Genomic DNA, 20,579 nt, shown 5'->3' on the forward strand with positions numbered 1-20,579 from the left:
CCGACGTGGAGAGGGAGATGGTTTCAGTTACAGGAGTCAGTATCCTTAAGATAAAAACACAGCTCTCTCCCCTACGAGACAGGAGAGAATGCCTTCCCGTGGGACGTCATCGTAGGGACACCCGCTGGGCAGGGTAATAAACAACACGTTCAAGAGCATCCTTACAGGAAATACGAGTTCCACAGGCTGTCTCTTCCTGTCCCTCTGCGTCAGCTGGTGGCACAGCTGTGAGCACACGTGCGAAGCCACACTGTGCAGCGTGGACTCCGGGGCTCTGCCGCCCCAGGGGGAGCGCGGTGTCTCCCAGAGAGAGGGACCCCCTTCGTGAGGCTCCTCAGTCAACACTGTTTCTCAGCTGGAATTCTGACCAGTGTTCATCAGGGGGCTTTGCAATTGTCACCTCTGCCCAGGACCTGGAGCGGCACCATCTCATGTTGTAACCAGGTGCCCTCATGTCTGGGGGCCAGTTAGGGACTGGAGTTCCCCATCCACTTGTGAAAATTAAGGCCAGGGAACTCGAGGGCAGGACCTCCAAAGAATGACAGAGGAAAGGGGGGATCCTTTGTGTTTTGGCTCAGTTTCCATGAAAATCCCTCCTCATGTAGGGTTGGTTTTTCTATGTATTGCAGCTAAATACAGGACCTAAGAAAATGTCGAAAGGACACTCCACTCCTTGGCAAGTTATTGTCTTTGTTTTCATCGAGTCTCCAGACACGGTCCTCAGTGTCCATCTTCAGGATTGCTTGGGTTGCATAGATTTTAGAGGTGGGGAAACTGAGGCACATTTACTCGTTTGTCACAAGCGCACTCAACAGAGTGGGAGGAGAGGCAATCCTGTAAACCAATCTTTGCCACTCAGCCTGCAGCGGAGGCCGCACGGTTTTCCATCGCGGGCCTCCTCCCGGCTCATAAGACATCGCGTTTAACATGCACGCCATCCTCCTCCTCCAGAATCGCCAGCCAGGCTGTGAAGGTCAAGGGGGCTGCAGGTGCGCACACAGCCCTGACCTCTGCTCGTGCTTTGCAGCACCTCGTGAAAGGTCCGAAAGGCACACACGGGCCGGTTTGTGGCTTCTGTTGACTACTCCCTGGCCTCTGACCCTGCGGTTAGGAGTCGGTTACGGGCTAAGTTGGATGCGCTCACTGCGGACCCTGGTTATTGATGCTCACGCCAAGGCCGAACTTCAGACTTCTGCAGGGTCAGGAGGTCTGGGCTCTCCCAGCCTCCTAGGGAATCTCCAGCAAAGCAGGGCGGGGATGCGCTTGCCCCCCGCCCCCTTCCTTTCCATTTGTTCCTTAATAAGTAGTCAAAGGTCATCGACTAAAGGCCTGCACCTCGCTCGGGCTCACCAGCAGATGTGTTTGGCTTGGCTGTCCAGGGTTTTGGAAAACTTTTACTTAGTTGCCAATATTAAAAATTTGGGAGAATGCGATTCCTGGCTTCTCTTGGAAGATCAGAAGTTCCGGCAGCACTGAAACTACTTGAGTCTCAGCATTGATCAGGAGCAGCCCCTCACTTTAGGAGAAGGGTCAACACGCCCATTCTCCCGGCCCCCTCTCCCAATGCCTGCAGCAGGGACCACGCATGCCCCCTTGGCCCCGAAGCACTTCATTCATTTCTTAGTTAGAAGAAAAATACGAGTTCCCAGGCCAACAGGTGCCGTGGCTTCACTGGCACAAACCTGGGGATCCTGAGATCTGGCCATCACTGCACCCCACCCTCCTCCTGCCCAAAGAACTAGGAGCCAACCATTGTGTTATAATTAATGAGCCTTCAGAGGAGGCCTTCTTCTTAACCCGGCTTTGGAATGACTAATGCTGCTTTGGGGTATGTAAAATCAGTTTAAGGTAAAAGATGTGAAAGAGGTATCATAAGTTTGAGCCAACAGCACACACTCTGCTGGATGTCTCATGCACACTCCACCCAGGAGAACAGGACAGCCCCAGGCTTAACATCAACAGAAAGCCCGCCCACCTGGACTGGGGGAACAAAGCGGGGAGCAGTTTCCCCAGAGCCCAGGACAGAGGGTCACCTGATGGAAGCTGGAAGTATGGAGAGCCTATTAGAAGCCACAATGTAGACGGGGCTGCTGGAAAAGCAGAGAAGGAGAGGGAGGAACAGCCTGCTTCTCTGTGTCCCCGCTCACCCACCCCTACGGCACCCTCCAGCCGACAGGGGTTGTGACAGTGGGAGTCAGCTTCTCTATGATACAGAGCAAAGCGAGGATGGGACAAGAGGAGGATCCGAGGGGAAGCCGCTCCAAGACTGGCACAGTGGTGACCCAAGTTAAGGCAGATCCCACTCAGCTTGTCACGGAACCAAATCTGGATGGCAGACAGAAGTTCTCGTGTTATGATCTAGAAAATGTCACCACAGCCCTCAAGAGTTGACAGAGATGCAGATGGCTGATAAACCTCTGCCAAAATGTTGTACGCCCTCTGACATCTGGAAAGAAAAAAAAAGTGTAAATCCATGACTGTTAGGAGGTAAAGTATCCAATGTCAGATCTCTCAGGGAAATAATGTCAAAGCCGAGCAGCCGCGTCTCCACTGATGTGACCTCGACTAGCCATGATCCAGAACAGGAATCCTGGCCGTCAAGGCATGTCCCCATGGACACCAGCGGAGCTGGAAAGGGCAGCCTGTACCTGAGGAGCTGATGAAAATGGGGTTTCTGAGAACGCGGCTCAGCCTGGACCCCACACGGCACACACTCAGCAGGGCCAGCACGAGCATGTGCCCTGCAGGAACTGGAGAGGAATCCACAGGCTTTCCAGACCCAAGACACCTGAAGTGGGGGGTGCCGTCCAATGGAGGTGGGGCAAAGAGGAGTTTCAGGGCTCATTGTGAGGAGATCGGTGAGTGAGGATATGAGTGGTAATAATTATTATAGTTATTTACTGCTCGGTTACTATTGCCAAGCACTGACCTAAGCACTTCATGTTGAATTAACGTATTTATTTATTCACGTGTTTCACTGACGAAGACACTGCTGTTATCAGCCCCATGCTCCTGATGCGGACGCCGAAGCACTGGTTCTTTGGAACTTTCCTTGTATTAGGACTTTCATTTTGCTCATTTAAATAGAGGACCAAAGGAGGATTGTTGGCTTTTTATTTTGCCAAGAGTAATTTCCAAGGAGAGAGTACGTTTCCAATATCCAAATGAGGACACTGGGAAAAAAAACCCTGCCAGCTCCTATCACCCTCGCTCCACAAAATAAAGAACATTTTCGCTTTAAAGGAGTCAACGAACATAATCTCAGAGGATGAATGAGGTGACTCGCCCAAGGTTGCACAACTAGTATGTGGCAGGTGCTGGATCTGAATCCAGGCTGTTTGGCTCCAGAAATGAAGGTGGCTGAACAGCGTCTGCCCAGATGTAGTTGATAGCTTCTCTGGATGGTGGAATGAGGGGCCCTCGGCCAGGAGGAGCTGGTGGTAGCTAGTCGAGGAAGGCAGTAGGGTTACTTCGTAATACAGGGGACCTTCCCTCAGGCACCCAGCAGAAGGTGGAGCAGGGAGGGTGAGAAGCACCTAAAACTGGGGTTTTGGAAGGGTGTCATCCTGGCCTGGACACCAGTGACGGTCTGCCTGCCCTGAGAACTTTAGCCACATCTGGAGCGGGCTTACCCTTCTCCCTGGGTGGGCCTGAGCCACCAAGTCTGTCTCCTAATAAATCAGGATCATTCTGAAGATTAAATGACATTACAGATGCAGTAAACATCCAAGACTAGAGAAAGACACCCCACCTTCTTAATTCTGTCTAGAAGTTATATCACTGCCCACATCTTATCCGTAGAATACTCGGGAGAGATTCCTTTATTACATTTTATGGATAGCCAAAGTCACAAACAGAGACATTTAGTCTTTTTCCAAGATCACACAGTGAGTCTAGCTGATCCACCCAATTTTCTTTTGTGTCCAGCACTCTATTCCAACAGATGCATTAAATTAAATCCTCAATAGATGCAGATTTTTTCTGCAGCACATTCATAATAAAAAATCGTGTGGTGCAAGGTCACGGGTAATGGGCAATCCCTGGTGAGCGTCCTCCAGAGGATGACTGCCATTCTCTCTGTCCGCAAATCTGGTAAGGGATCAGGCGATCATGCCTTTACCTAGAAGAAAGGCGGAAAGGACACAGCCAATGTGTCTGTGACTGAAGAAAATTGATGAAATATGCTACTGAATAAAAATGAACATTATCTTAATAAGTTACTGTATATTTACACCAGGCACTAAAGAGTTCTTTGGTTTGTGTTGGGTGCTCTCAACAAAAATCAACTTGCATACCCAATTACTATGTCTAAAAAGAAGAATATAAAGATGGAGATGCCAAAGACTCACCCTCAGACAACCGGGAGAGTCTGCTAGAGAATGTACGACAGATCGGTTAGATCGGTAACCAGTTTGTAAGTTGCGTGACCTGCAGGCATGGAATATTGGACTGGAGACGGGGGTTAGGGCTTCGGGTAAGTTCTCTGCAGAAACAGGGTTGATAATAGTCTCCAGCTCCTATGATCATTTTGAGAACAGCTCCCGGCCAGGAGTAAATACCCAGTTAACAGGCGCTGCGGGTGGAGTGTCGCCGCCGGCATCGACGTCCCTCGTGTCACCGGTGTTGGTGCTGTTGCCGTCACCATGGGCCCCACGCCGGAGAGGCCCAAGGAGGAATCACCAGAGAGCAGAGCTTGGTGGAATGTTCTCGCCCTGGCTGTGTGAGCCTTCACATTTCTTTGATTAGGACGTTTTTTCTTTCCAAATAGAGGACTGGCAGAAGATTTTCCACTTTTTATTCTGCCAAGTAACAGCCGTTTCTAAGGAGAAAGTCCATTTCCGATGTCCGAATAAGTGCATCAGGGAAAAATCCCTGCCGTCTCCTTCACCATCTTCACCATCGCTCTGTAAACCAGCAGACATAGGAACACGAAAACAGGAGAGCGGACACAGTCGCAGAGAGCAGGGCAGCTCCTCACGCTGAGTGACCTTGTTTCCGAGAAAACGCGGCCTTCTCCGTGCTCTTCTTTTTCCGCTTCGGCCTCAGCCTGGAGTTTGGGAACCATGTTCCTGATCGTCCGTGCCTTCTTCATCTCACGTAGAGGTGGGACTGCGTTGGGCTCAGGGAGAGGTGGGGAACCCCTGCTAGGTTGTGAGTTGTCTTCCTTGCTTTTGTGTAATGGTCCCAACAGCAGCAGACATGTTTTGAATTGTCGTCGTGTGCAGCCGTCCTCATGGGACTGGCGACTCGAATGAGAATGAGTATTACGGGGAAACAAGGCGCCTCCGGGTCTGAAGACCTGGCTGTTTCCCATCCGGTTGACCTGGGTGCCTCCCTTCACCTCTCAAAGCCTCAGGGTCTTCAGCTCTAAGATGAGCTATCCAGGCTAGGGTGTGGAGACCTTTTCTAGCCTAGCCAGCTGCAAACTTGGGAGGTTAGGTATACCTTGTATTTCTAGAGCATCGTTATTTAATTCTCTTTTCAAGTCCTTCCCCAGCCCCTTGATTGAAGCAAACTGCCTTGATCCTATATGAAAGCCCAGTAGCCAGCAAAGGCGCTCACAGGCCCCCTGCCATCAGTGACTTTATATTGAAGAATGGCAGTGGCCTTGGTGCCCAGGCTGAAATTCGATGTATATGTTTGGCAACACCGAGGGCAATGTAACTACATATCACTGATCAAAACCCATCGAACTTCTCCATGGGCTCTGACAGGTGCGTGCTGGCTGCCTTCCCGGGCTGGGAAGGGGTCCCGGAGCCAGCCAGTGGACGTCCTGCCTTCGCTTTTGATGTTTTTGCCACCACCTCAGGGAGAAGCTTGGCCCTGCTGGGGAGAGTGGCAGCGTGAGGCCCAGATAGACAGCAGCCTGTGGGAATGTGAAGCCTGGAGGGCTTCGGGAGGCAGCAGCTTCCGCCGTCCCACACCGGCCACCGGCAGTTTCCAGTGGCAGTTTCTTGGCCACTGACAACTTTCCTCTCACCTCTCACCTTTCCTGAAGTGACATCTCCTTTCACAGAATAATTTGCTGACTGCACACATGTAAAGGGCTTTACCTTTTCAAAGTGCTTTATAATCTTTAATGAGCTAATCCTTTTCTCCCTGGGGTGGGTGGTGAGCTGGCTTGTTCTGCTTGGGAAGAAACTGAAAGCCAAGTGTCACGGAGTAACTCACTCCAGGTCACCCCAGGCAGATCCAGGATTGCGGGCACACAACAAATTGTCCTGGCCTTGGCATTACTCTAATTACGTCCTTTGTTGTAAGGCTTCTGTAATTGATTGCTCATTGTAACACCATAAGCTCTCACAGAGAAGGGACTCAGGTTTCCTTTTTTCTTCAGAGGGACTTGGCTGGACCTGCCATACCCATCTGGGCGGGGTCCTGGAACCACCCCCCAATCTCCAGGGCAGGAGGGCCCACCTTAAGTAGCTTTTAGATGACGAGTGGACAAGCCGCAGATGACAGGCCCTGTCTGGCTCATTGTCTGTTCTCGTGTGACCCACAGGATAAAAATGGCTTTTACATTTTTAAATGGTTGAAAAAGAATCAAAAGAAGTATATTTGTTGGCCTGAAAATTATATGAAATTCAGATCTCAATGTCTGGGAAGAAAGTCTTAATAGAACACAGCCATACTCACTCATTTACATACTATCCTCATCTGATCTCTCGCCAAGGCCAAGGTGAGTGATTGCTATGGGCCATATGGCCCGCGAAGCCTAAAATATTTACTGTTATGGGTTGAATTGTGTCCCCACCTCCGACCTCATGTCTTCCAAGTTTATATGTTAAAGTTCTAACTCCAGTACCTTAGAATGTGACCTGATTTGAAAATAATGTCTTCGCAGATATAATTAGTTACGTTGAGGCCTTCTGCAGCTGGGTGATCCCCTAATCCAAGACTAGTGTCCTTACTAAAAGAAGGAATTTGCACATAGAGGCACACGCAGGCGGAACGCCACAGGAGGATGAAAGCGGAGATCAGGGTGATGCTTCTACAAGCCAAGGAACCTCAAAGATGGCCAGCAAAGCACCAGAGCCCAGGAGACAGGCCTGGAACATACTGTTCCTCACCTTTCTCAGGAGGAACCAACCCCGCCAGTACCTCAGTCTCAGACTTCCGGCCTCCAGGACCATGAGACAATACTTTTCTGTTATTTAAACCACTTGGTTTGTGGTACTTTGTTATGGCGGCCCTAGCAAACTGATAACTTACTGTCTTGCCTTTACAGAAAAAGTTTGCTGAGCCCTGTTAAACTGAGTAGAAATTTGGAAATGGGGTAAAGCTACTGAGCCTTGCTCAGAACCAAACACAGGTGTGCTGTGGCTCAGGTGCTGGCTCCTGTGTGCTCATTTCGTCACCTATCAACCCCTATTTCTCCTGTGTCCTCTTCCCTCGGGGCCCCCTGAGTAACTGACGACTCCTAAACTCAGGCTGGTAAACCAGACTATTAATGGTGGATGATGGCTTAGGAAGTTGGACCAGAGATAACGTCTGGTTCTCTTCTCATTTTAAATGTCTCGTCCCAGAAGCCGGAGTCCTGGTGGACAGTCCTCTCAGTTCCCTCGTCTCACATAGCTTTGGGCAGCTGCCTGCTCGGCTCACGATTGGAAATTCTCATTCCGTGATCTCAAAGAACCAATAGCTTCTAAAGATCGTGAGCCCCACAGCTGCTGGCAAAGCTTTCAGAGAAACGCCGAGACCATCCTGTCCTTCGTCCAGATCCACAGCAATTGGGTGATGCAGCAATGGGGAAGCAGGTGGGGACCTGGAGAACGGGCATCCTGAAGGCCTGTCCTGCATCCTAGGACTCTGAGAATCTGTATCCGAGGGCTGCAGTGGCGAAGTACCATAAACGGGGTGGCCTAAAACAGAAATCTGTTTCCTCACAATTCTGGAGGCTTGAAGTCAGAAATCAAGGCATTTTCAGGGCCAGGCTCCCTCCAAAGGCTCTAGGGAAGGCCCCTGCCTTGCCTCTTCCAGCTTTCGATGGCCGCGGGCATTCCTCGGCTTGTGGCAGCATCACCTCAGTCTCTGCTTCTGACTTCATGTGGCCTTCTTCCCTGTGTCTCTCTGTGTCCTCTCTTCTAAGGGTACCAGTCATTGGCTCGAGGGCCCAACTTACATACAATGTGGTTTTATCTAAAGATCCTTAATGAATTACATGTGCAAAGACCGTATTTCCCAATAAGGTCACTTTCTGAGGTTTAAGGTGGACATGGATTTTTGGGGAGACACTATTCAGTTCAGTACAATCGGTGTGGTTAAAAGTGAGAGAAGTCCCAGCTGCCCCTGGACTGGGAGCGGGCATGTGACCTAAGCCAGTGCAACAGAGTGAGTCTCAGAAGTGTTGCTTGGGGTGCTGGGTCACCCGGCTCCTGTAACTGGAAAGTTTAAAAGTGACTCTTCAGGCACACAGCAGGATGCCTTCAAGAGTCCATCTCTTTTTCTCCATCTTTGGGCTCTGTGTTGCTGTGTCGGGATCCCCCGGGTGACTCCCCTCCTGCGTGGCGGTACGAATGGCTCCCAGCAGCTGTAGGCTTCCCTTGTCCCTACAGTCAGTCCCAGTGAAGAGAGCACCTTTTTCTTGGTTTTCTAGGAGTAATCCCCAGAGGACTCTATCTAGCTTGAGTAGCATGCCGAATTCCTGAATAAATGGTTGAGCAAGGGATAGAGAACTGCAGTTAACTGGGCCTGCCCGAGCCATTATGTCCACCGGTGGGCTCAGAGAGTGGTATCAGGCCCCTTTGAAATCCTGGGGCGAGGCTAGGGATTTCTCTCAGAGATGCAGGATCTAGAAGACTCTGGATGGGTATAATCAGGGGGCATAGTAGCCACACAGCTCTAGCTCAGAGGTAACCACATACCCAGCTTTGAAAAGAATGCTTCAAATTCAAGGTGGTGTTAGAGGCTGATAACAATGCATCATTTTCTCCTACCCTTGTTTTCATTTCTTTCAACTAACATTGGCTTGGATACAGAATTGAATAGCCTTTCCCTTGGCCCTCGTTTTTGGGGAAGTTCCTAGAGACACACAGGCATCGGTTCCTTTGCGAGGAGTTTATCTTGTGCTCTCGTGGTTGCTAATTGTCCCGCCAACTGTTACTGTCCTGTCAGACCCCGAAGGTGGGGCATCATTATACGGGCCCGGTCGGCCAGGCAGGAAGGCGTGTGCAGGACGGGGCGCTGAACCTGTAGAGTGTCGTGCACTCTCCAGCTAATGAATGCAGGGCTTGTAAAAGGGTTTGGACACTGCTGGCATCCTTAATAGGGGGGTAGCTAATAGCTTAACTCCGAAAGCTCTGCTCGTCTGCAAGCGGCCCTCAGAAACCAGGGAGAGTACCGTACGAACCTTCAGGGAGCACGTGTGGGTAGAGTCTCTCGTTCGTGCATTTGGCAAGCTTCCCCCCCCCCCCCTTTTTTTGAGAATCTCTACGCTAAGCTCTGTCTTAGGCACTGGGAATACAAAAGACAAAGGGGATTCGGACTTTTATTGAAGAAACCTGCGCCGAAACAGAAAATCGTAAACTGTGCTCAGGGTGAGAGAGATGCATGGGGAAGTAGAAGGGTATCAGGGGTGAGGCCAGAAAATTCTTCTCGGAAGAGGTGGGGAGAAATAGATCATGGACTTGGTTTTAGAATGAGGGTGGATCAACCTAAAAATGCTCTTTTGGTCACAGATCACAGAAAAGCTAACTCAAGCTAATTTGAAAAATAATAAAGTGTGTTTTCTCATGTAACTAAAAGTCCAAAGCAAGGGTGGTTTGAGAGGGAGGCTCCGCATGTCTCCAGGACCGGGGTTCCATTTCTCTGCTGTTCGTTCGGCCCCGCCGTCCTCCAGTTTCCTTCTCGGGCTGGCTTTCCTCGCGGAAACAAAATGGCTGCAGCAGGCCTCGGCCTAACGGCCGCACACCGCCCGGTCGGGATGACCCCGCATCCCAAGCAAAGCTTCTGAGATTCACTCTAGGGGCCTGGCCTAAGTCTCATGCCTGCTCCTCCTGGTCCAGTCACTGTGACCAGCGTCGTGGGACACACCGGTCCTCTCGGCCTAGGTCACAGCTCTACCCCTGGGGCTAGGGTAGCGTCAGATGTGTGGAATGGATAAATGAATGCAGCCAGCGTACGACTGTTGTATGTGGGAAGCAGAGTGCCTGGCTGCACATCAGGTGTGGGATCCCCGTTCGTCAGCACAGGGGCATCGGTTACAGCTAGAGGAAACACCTGAGTCTTTAGTGAAACAAACGTGGTACAACAAGTGCGGACAGAAGAGGGTCCCAGCTGTTGAAAATCACGAGGCAAAAACTTATTCTTAAAGGAAGTTCTATCAACCGTCATCATACGTTGGCTTCTGGAATGCATGAAACCAGATCCTCTCTTGGCTTGGCGAGACGCCCCATCTTGTCGGAGCAGGGGGGCAGTAGCGCATCACTCAGGATAGCTTATGCCGTGCTGCGGCAACAAACAACCCCCCAAATCTGATTGGCTTAATACAGGTTCACTGTGAGTCCAGGTGAGTCTCCAGGGCAATGGTCCTTCATGTGATGACTCAGGGATTCAGGCAGAAGGCGTCGCTGCCATCCTGTAACCACACGCCTGGAACATACAGCCTCCTGAATCAGAAGCAAGGGTAGAGCCAGCTGGAGAGTCAAACACTGGAAGTGAAGTGCCTCCACCCGGAAGTGATGCCCGGTCTTTTGCTCACATTTCATTGACTTAAAACAAGTCGCATGGCCACGCCTAACATCAAAGGACAGGTGAGGGCAGCCTGTGCCTAGAAGTAGAGGCGGATTGGATACCCGTGAGTGGTGGCAACGCCTGCCACAGTGGAATTTCTGGACTCAAGCAAGAGCCGAGAACCGTGCCAGGTGCCTCGCCTGCCTCCTTCACGCTAACCAGTCTTGTGTGATTCCGGCCGCCACACGCAAGAGCTTGTTTCCAGAGGGGGAGGGGACCGCAGTGGAAAGGTTCGCCGCTCCCCGGGTTCCACGTAGGATCAGTATTTTCAATAGTACTTTGTGAGCTCGCCCTCAAAGTAAATGGTTAATTCATCTTGTATCAACAGCACTGTGATTCATAATGTAAACTTGGAGAATCCTTGATGTTTCGGGCCCACATTCCTTTTAATTTGGCTCTGCATTCTTTTAAAGCCACAGTGTGCTCACTTAATAGAATGCAGCATGCCAATGCACAAGTTTTTGCCTGGAGGCAATTTAGCCTGGCTGGTTCAATGGATGTCTTCTTTCAAGTGTATATTCTTTCTTAAATTATTTACTGGGTAAACACACTTTGCATTTTCAAAAGGGAGATTAAGACTGCTTGCCACTTACCTAGTTGAACATAAATCTAACCACCCCCCACCCTTGCCCAAAGTTAAGAAGGAAGATACTTTGGGCTTCCCCAAAGTTTCTTTTCTGGCTCACTAGCCGGGAACCCCTCTTCCTGTCTGTTTTTCTGATTCTCTTCAAACTCTGCATTCCTCTCTGCTTTCCCTACAGCATCACCTGCCAGCAGCCTCTGGCTCTGACAGCTCAGGCTTCCTCACAGATGGGAACGACCAATGCCAGCCTTTGTTTCCCCCGCTCCAGGCCGGCTCCTTCCTGTCCATTCAGGAGCCCCAACAGCTCATTTTTCTGGTCCTTAGAGGCACCGTATCTGCCCGACGCATTCGAGGTCCAAAGCTGGGTTCTTGGCCCAGCCAGAGTCAAGCTCACTTCCTGCTCTGGCTTCTCCAGCTCTCTCTTTGCCCCTCTATGCCCTTCATCCCAAACATCTGCCAGCCTTTGGTTTGAAAGCCAGTGTTCACCCCCGCTGATCTCTGCTACAGCCAGCACACTCCTCAGTTCCACAAGGACCATTTCCTTCCCTAGCTTCGCAGAGAGGACCCAGGAGTGCTCTGAGAAGGCACAATGGTGTGAAATTTCATCTCTGGGGGGTTTTTACTTCTACTTTCAACGTGGGCCTTTTTTACTCAGACTCCCTGAGATTTTCCTGCAAATCAGATTCGCACAGATCTCCGTTCTCCTTTGAATGGAAGGATGACAGTTGTGGAGACTGCGTTCTTTCATTAGCCTCCTTGGCACAGTTCCGTGCGAGGGCCTCTGAGTAACTGTACCGTAGGCTGGGGCTGGAGAGGTGACCGTGGACCCACCCAGGAGGGAGTCAGCAGTTCAGTCTGTGACCCAGCAGTGAGGTTGCCCTTCTTGGGATGGGGTGTCTGCTGAGCGAACTAAGGATGTGAGTTGTTAGGAAAGATCTCAGGTGAAAGGCACTCCCTTTTGCTTTAGATGATGGAAGGCCCGGGAAGAGCCAAGAATTTAGGATTCCTGTGTATTCATTTTTCTAACCATGCCTCCGATTAAACAAGTAACACCCACAGTTAATCCTTTATAAATGAGCATCATGGATGCCTTGGGGCCCTCAACCCACAAATAAAATGGTTGTCAACCAAGAGACACGCTACCGAAGCGTACTTAAGGCAGAATTTTAAAGAGTTTTCATGCTTTTAATCTGTTTCACTGCTGAGTTTCAATTTTGCTGATTTCCTTTGCAAGTCTGATGAGGGTGACTGTGGTAAGTAGAGATTGTGACAGTGACTTGGGCAAGCGGGATGTGTAGGGACTGTTCTGAAGACTTCTGCCCCTTCTAGAAAAAAAGGGGGAAAAAATCAATTTGGGTTTTAAATCAAGCCACCAAGTAGCACCGAAGAGCATTCATAATTAGCTTCAGTACAACAAGCCGTGAAGTCCCGTTCTTATTTATTTATTTTGGGGACAGAGAATCTTCCTGCCTCCTGAGTAAATACGGCCTGTTAAGTCTGAATTAGCTGTCATCGCAGAAGAATTAATGTCGGGGCGCAGCCTTTCTAGTGGGGAAGGGAAGAAATAAACGAGACAGATCTTAGCCGAGCCGTACGTGATGAATGAGGACGGAGCGGGCCATTCATCTCCTTCGAGGAACGTGGACACAGACGCTAGAGCAGTTGTGCGGAAGACGTGTCAGCAAATGTGATCATTTTGTAACCTGTCAGGAGGAGAGGGAGCCGGTCCTTCCGGGGCGCCACGAGGGAGTGGGCCTGTCTGATGTGAACGTCGGCCTCCATCCATTTAGGCTTGGGGAACAAGGGGCTGGGTAAGGAGGAATCTGACTGAAACCACAGGGGTGTCGTCATCCTTCCAAGTGAAAGAAACTCACACAGAAGCCAGAAAAGGCTGTGAACGCCCCACAGAGTCGGAGGGTGGGGCCTCCGTTACGCTTGGGGCCTGGCTGGTCTCACCTGGCTCTTCCTGTGGATGCCCAGTACAGCGATCCAGATCTAGACTAAGACGGCAGACCTTTTTCTGCTTCATATTTGGAGGACAGGTGGATGGGGTTGCTGTGGGGTCTTAGCCAGGCGGACGGCCAGCTCAACTGCCAAACACTCTGTCTCTGTTCCTGAGTGTTTGGTTCTGTAGGAGTGGGCGCGGGTGAGGCCGTTTGACCTCAGTTCCCTTTGAAAGTCTCAACAAAGCTTTCTGATGTTCGACCTCTCCGCTCGGAATGAGGTAACAAATTACGAAACGACTTCATCAGAAGCTCTCTGCACGCATCGTGGAGCGGGTGTCTCCACTCGGTTCTCCTGACTTCACGTTTGGCAGAGGCAGAGCCGAGGGGGTTGGAGTCCCTGGGGATGAGGACCCACCAACCAAAGTACACGAGGCACTTGGGGACTTTGTATTATTTCTCATTTCCGTCTTTTTTTGGCTGTGGAGCAAAATGTAACGTTTCCTCCTGGCATCGCGGAGAGTGAACCCCAGTGACAGATGACGGTTTCGCAGCCTGAGCTGCACATTTGACACTTGCTTCTTAATCCTGTCCCTTTCTTCCCAAGTCTTTCTTTTACTTTTCCCCAGGTATTTTTGTACAGGTAAGTACCTCACTGACATATGTTTCCTTGGGAGTCTTTAACCTTAATGAGAAACACTGTAAAAAATAAAATAAAATGAGGCTCGTCTCACATTTTAAATTAAAAAGAGAAACTCCCGTGGGGCCCCTGATGACTTAAAGATGACTGCGTGGTACTCCGAACCTAGAAAGCCATTTGATTCGCTTTAGTTTCTCAGGAAGCCTTTCTCCAAGTGCAGCGTGACGAGCACCGTGGAGTCATTCATTTCCTTGTGGATCGTTTGTAGAACCAAAAAGCTGCATAGACACACACACACACACGCACACACACACATGCACACACGCACGCACGCACACGCACACACAGACACACGCAGCCCACATAGCGGCTTTCTACCTCCACCTGCAAAGCCATCATTTGATTAGCCAACTTGATCTTGGGTGATCTTTGTCAGAATGGCCTCCAATGATCTGTATGGTTTTTTTTTTTCTCTTTGCTATCTCCTAGAATCATCCAGAACCGCATCCTGGTCGTCATCCTGTCCATCATCCTGGTCATCAGCATCCTGATGGCGATCACTTTTTCTGTCAGAAGACACTGATGTATCTGCTCTTCCTTGAAAAACAGCAACAACGGCGTGCTCTGAGTAATTAAGACAAAACGGTCACATGAATCATTCTTTTGCGATGACAGGCCCTGAGTGACCCTCCCTCTCTCTCACCACTGTTCAGCTGAAGTGCAAAGAGTGTAAAAATATTTTTTGTTCCTGTTTGCATGTGGGTTGGTTTCCTTTTCTAGGTTTGTCTTCACCCAGATTTGTTTTTTATAAGGGAAGGTAAATGTTTATTTGCCTTTTGGTAATTTCATCTACTGACCAAAATAGCCTTGGCGACATTCTTTCTTGCCCTGTGGACATGTTAGGGGTCACGGTTTGGAAGAGGGCATGACGAGTGAATCACTGGGGCTTCTGACAGGCTGTGCTGTTTGTCACACACCTCTTGTCACCGAACTGCCCTTCTGTGATGTCCGAGGACAAAAATGCAGAGCAAAGCAGAGGCCAGCACAAGTGACCGGCTCCAGCAAACCAGCCCTGTTTCTACCCAGGCATAATGGACAGAGTCAACCTGCCTGAGTGCTTTCATTGTAAAGGTGGATATTTAATGTCAGTTGTGCAGGAAATTGACTTAGCACTTTCTCTGTTTTTCTATGCATAATTTTTTTCTACGCCCAAGAATATTTTTGCTGAGCCTGCCCAATATCCACTTTTCACAACTTTGATTACTGGCTACAAGAAATATTTCCTTACCTTCCAAAAATCCCATACTCCCTGGAATTTGCTGGCAAAGTAAGCCCTGGCACCATATTTAATTGTGACCTCTTCTCCCCTGACCTGTGTAAGCATTCCTGTATCTTTTCGGTTTTAATATTTGCTCTGCCAAAAGCAGCCCTCATACATGCAAAAGGTCTGACAAGGTTCTCTCCACATCCACTCCAGTATGTAAAGAGAACATGAATATTTCAAGAAGAGCAAGAACACGACTCCATCAGTGTGAAATTTCAAATGTGATTATAAAAATGGTAGAGTCCTACAGGATGATCCACTAGAACTAAACTTCATGGAAAATGTACGCTAACCTCCTTTAAAAGAATAAGGGATTGCAGCGTGTTGCAAAAAGATGGCCTGAGTTGTTCACTAACAAATGTCAGCACAGCCTTCCTGAATTCACTGTGTATTCAAACCTCTAATATGCTTTGTGATTTTCTTTGGTTTCTTTCCGTCCGGGGTAACCAGGAATTGTGTTCAAAATAAGTTCATTTATGATCAGGCTTTGAGTTGCCCACGCTGAGGTCATTTTCCCCCTAGTCATGAAGCAAAATGTGGTTTTCTGTAAGACTTCATGGGCACTTACAAGGTCCATGCTATCTTTTGAAAATAATTGGAAGCTTTGAATCCTTGAAACACAGACCCATTCTCTTCATAAAAAATGCTAACCACCTGTGCCCATGGATGGTGATCACCTGGATACAGCACTAGATTTTTTCTTCAGCTTAGAAGAGAACCATTATGGTTTAGGGAGGAAATGCAGAATGGCAAAATCCACCAGAGAAATCGTTCTTACTGAAACAGGCCAGGGCCTGCAAGTGTTCAGATAAATCATTTAGTATTGTGTAAATAGAGCTGCAGCCTTAACTTCGCAGGGACGGTGTGGGATTTTGGCAGGGCGAAGTGAGACAGTGGAGACGTGGAAAGGCTGTGCTGATTTTCCTATCGGCTTAAGGGATTCGTCTCAGCGAGAATCTTTTATTCCGATAACGGAATTCTATACATGCTAAACACCTTGAAGAAACCGTTAAAAAGCAAGGAAACAACCAACCAACCTCCTTCTCGTTTTGAAAGACTAATGGTGTGGAAGTACTACCCCAGCCTCTCTGATGGCTGCCTTCGAAACTCTTGATCTTAGCTAAAGCTCATAACCACTTTTCCAACTACGCCCCACGCTTTCGGACTTTTCCCAAGCACCTAGCAAACCGGGTTATTCTGGTCATCTACTCCAGCCTGCTCCTAAATGTGTCGCTAAAGCCTCGCGTTCATGTTGAAGGAGATGACATGAGAAGTGAATTGCTCACCTCACAATGCCCTTTTCTTTGTGGTTCTAGCTCCTTATCAGGGCTTGCCAGAGATTTTGCCCCAATTCAGCTGGAGAGTGGGAAGAACATGAACAGATAACCCTCGGCCTAACGGCCCCATCAAATCCACCTTGAGGGCGACCCCCTAGGATGTTCGTGAGTGCCTTGAAGGAAGCTGGTCCAAAGGTCCCCTGAACTCCTAGCTTGGCCCTCCTGGATGCTGCAGGGGAGACTCAAAGGAACCCCAAGGGAGGCATATTGTCCTCCCCCACTTCCCTGCTCCAATGGAGAAGGAAGAAAGCCCACAAATTCAAAGCAGGTCATAGATCTGTGAAAGGTTCTAGGAACTTAATATGTAGACTTCAACTGATGAATAGTTCTAAGGTTGGGAATATTGTTTAAAAAGGATGTTCGGGCCAGAGTGGGGGTGGGGGAGGGGAAGTGATGATGAGGACTTGGAGGAGGAAGGCGAGGAAGAAGCCCTTGCCATATAAAATTCATGCAGACTAAACAGTTTCCCTGACCGAATAAATAAAGCAGATGCTACCCTGCTCCAGAATCAAAAGCAATTTAATTAAAGTCTCTTAAGTTGTAAAGAGTTTTAAATGCTCCACGTTGAAGGCGAATGCCTGCAAAAGCAGTGGGCTTGACGTCAGCCGCCAGCCTGGGCTGGGAGGCCATTTGCTATTCTGTTTAAGGCAGGCTGGATTGTCTTATTTTGGAACTAGCTTGGTGGGGGGTTTGCTTTGCTACTGCTTCTGAGCCCTGAGCTTCAAAGGCTGAAATTAATGGTGAACAAAATTGTGCGGCCCTGGCCGTCCCATGCGGGGCAAGCCCATTGAGGGTTATCATTAAGTAAAGAAATAAAGACGGGGAAAAAAAGCCTGCCTGTTCCAAAAACCTCATCAGATAATGACCTCAGTGATTGGGTTTTCATTACCAAACAGCATCCAGAGATTATCTACTCCATGGAAGAAGGGAGGGGGCAAGAAAGAGAAAGAAAGGAAAGCAACTGTCTTTCTCTCCCTCTCTTTCCCTTTTTTTTTTTTTTTTTTTTATTGCACATCTTTTCTTTAAAACTGTCAGATCATTTCAGTATTTCAAATCCGAGGAAAACAGCCTGCCTGCTGCTGTATTTGAAGTTGTAATGGTGTCAAAAAGTCACGACTGACTGACAGCCGTCAGTCCCAGAGGGGCTCATTAAATCATAAAAACTTGACAAGGAAATAATTGCGCATCGCCAGCAACTTGGCGCCTGTTTAGACGTTTTTATTTTCTTTCATTATTAGTCCCCAGCATTACGTTCATTAACAAATTGCATTCAACAACTGTTAAGGGCTAATGATTTGTTTATCGCTCTTTTTATTATTATTATTATTATTATTTAAACATCAGCTGTGTCATGTGGTACCCCGGCAGCCTCTTGCCATCACCTGACTGAATATTTTTCCACCCCGAGCTCTGGGTACTGTTGGAATATGAAATAGATTATTCATTACTCTCCTCTTTGCCACTGATTTGGTTTCATGTAGCGTCTTCCACAGAGAAAGATGAAAACTTGTCAAAAATAGGTTATATCTTATTCGAAGGGGCAACAATAGCAGCAGGTACAGGCACACTTTAATATTTAATTAAGGTTGATGTTAACCCCTTTCAATGACTTTTGCTGTAAGTTCTGCTCACATGCAGAAGAGGAAAATAATTGTTCTTAATTTGCAACCTGTTCGGCAGGCGCTCTTCATGGACTGAGCTGGAAATTTAGAGCAGAATTTTTAAGTAATGAAATTTCCCATTATAAATATTTATAGCCATTCGTCGACGTAGATGAGAGTTAACTATAAGCAGCGATTTCCTCATCTCTTTGGTTCGAACCGCGAGCCTAATGGGTCACTCCGTGCTTGGGAGTGGACATGGCTTTCCTGGGAGAAATGGATATTCAGAGCCAAGGACAGTTGTTTGGTTGTGACTGAGGCTAGTTTCAAAGGAACCACTGTGAGTCCCACTCGCCTGCCCCTTTAGCTGAGTGTGTGGTTGGAGGACTGTGGTCTAGATGAGAGTGAGGAGAGACCTCTTAAAAGAACACCTGTGTGTCCAGTCGGCTCGTGCATAGGGCGTGAGGAGGCGACGTCTGGGCCATCTCTGTGCAGTCAGTGAGCTCACTGCAAACAGGGCTTCCCTGGTAGACGACAGGAACAGAGCTTCACTGGGACCGACCTTCCATCTTTTCTCCCTTCTGTGACTTGCCGTTGGTGAAATGATCGCTGTTTCCATGGGGTATAAGCCTGAGGGGAAAAGCTCCATCATCATCATCATCATCCCGAGTCAGAAGTCAATGGCTTTCTCTATGCCGTGACTGCCAACTGCATTTGGTCACCCTGTTTGATTCAGTAAGTTCACATAATCCTGGAAGCCACTCTCAGCGGCTTGGTTCATTGGCGCTTCACCGCTGGGGCATTCTGGTCAGTATCAGGGAATGGGGAGTCCCCTTCTCCCAACTCGTTTCTACCGCCACCTACCCACCTCCGGAGAGGCAGACCCCTTAGACTCCGTGGATGTGAAGAGAATCGATGGTACATGTTTCGTGCTCAGCACAGCGTCTCTCAGCGTTACCTACCCAAGGACAGATGGTCTTACAGGGCAAGGCCAGCCTAGGAGGCATGAGCCTGGGGTGGCCTGGCCTCAAGCCTCATCCACTGCTGTGAGCGTAGAAATGGCAGACGTACGGCGAGGGAAGGGGGGAGCTCCTCACGCCTCCATTTCAATCCATTCCAAATTAGCTTCATGACAACTTGCCACCTTTGGGATGGCCTCCACAACTCAGCAGAAGACACACTCAGAGTCATTTTCTCAGATGCAAGGATAGCTCTGTGGTGAGCTGGCCCCAGTCAGATTCCCAAAACAGTGGTCAAGGGTACAGAGACAAGCCACCAACCTGCGAACTTGACTTCACCCTGTATTGTGACTCACTAACCTTAAACTAGATCCCAGGAGACATTTCTGACTACATGGCTTTATTCTGCCTGTGGCCCATCAGACTTAGACCAGAAGCCCTCCACGTTATGTGACCAGTCAGGTGGCTGACAAGATGCCAACCTTTTTTTAAACGGGGCACGTGACCGTGTGGACAGCTCGGAATAGTTCCTAAAATCACAAGCATTTCACCCAAGAAGGGAGATGTTGACGGATAACCAGGTGCAGCCAGCCTCAGGGAAGAGAATAGTATATCTCATTGGAGCCAGGGCTTGAAACGGGGTGATGGAGTCAGGGTCCTTGTCCTCTCCTGTTGCGGAAGGACACAGAGCATGCTGAGAGAGGCGGCAACAAGGCGAATGTCCCTGGACCAGCTTCCCACAGGCCGGTAGGGCAAGACCAAGATGGCGGGGCACCCAGGGGTAGCCTGGGCCCATCATCGCCTCTTTCCGGAGGAGCCAAAGGTAGAGAAAGACAAGGCGGTTCTCTCCCGGGGCCGGTGCGTGCGCCGTGGGGAAAGCACTTCCTCGGCCTGAATCCCCTCGTTTCTCGCGCCACATAAATAACTAAGCATCACAGAGACGGAGGGAAATGCCAAGCAGCGCCCCAGACTGTGATTCTGTGAACTCGCGCGCCCCTCCCTCCCTTCATCCAGACAAGGCCCTTTGGCGTGAATAATAGCTCGGGCGGCCCGAAGCCCGTATTGATCGGCTGCACACGCGGCTCCGCGGAGAGCGGCCTGGACTGGTCCTGGGGGCGGATGCGCCCCGCTCAGCGCAGCCGCCTCCCCTGCCGCCCCTGCCTCCCCCAGGTGCGCTCGGGCGGGGACCAGGGACGGGGACGGGGGGCGGGAGCAAGGCCTTCCTCCAGCTCTGTTCTTCGTTGCCTCAACTTTTTTTGATTTTAACTTATTTTGCCAGGAAAAGTACCTGAGTTGGGAGAGAAATGTTTTTGCAGGGTGAGGCCCCACAGTGTAGAGAATAAATACATCCTCAGGCTCCGGCTTCTCTCCAGAAGTTTCTGCCAAAGACCCAAGCCGCGGCCGTACCCTCAGCTGACACTTACAGAGGCCCACTGTACGCCCAGCACTGGGCTAAGCACT

General features: G+C 49.5%; 1 protein-coding gene across 5 annotated transcripts in view; it reads left to right on the forward strand.

Moving 5' to 3' along the window:
• Positions 1 to 18,010, forward strand: part of VTI1A (vesicle transport through interaction with t-SNAREs 1A) — a 319,856-nt gene extending 301,846 nt beyond the window's left edge. For 3 of the 5 annotated variants that reach the window (XM_036222044.1, XM_036222040.1, XM_036222045.1), the window contains one exon: positions 14,387 to 18,010. Coding sequence is in view for 3 of the 5 variants with exons in the window: in XM_036222040.1 (XP_036077933.1) it covers positions 14,387 to 14,480 (94 nt within the window). In the remaining 2 variants the exon portion in view is untranslated. The remainder of the gene's footprint in view (positions 1 to 14,386) is intronic. The other 2 variants (XM_036222046.1, XM_036222041.1) reach the window with 1 other exon arrangement.
• The last annotated feature ends 2,569 nt before the right edge of the window (positions 18,011 to 20,579 follow it).

Source organism: Rousettus aegyptiacus, unplaced genomic scaffold (assembly GCF_014176215.1).
Source record: "Rousettus aegyptiacus isolate mRouAeg1 unplaced genomic scaffold, mRouAeg1.p scaffold_m13_p_6, whole genome shotgun sequence".
Taxonomy (NCBI): domain Eukaryota; kingdom Metazoa; phylum Chordata; class Mammalia; order Chiroptera; family Pteropodidae; genus Rousettus; species Rousettus aegyptiacus.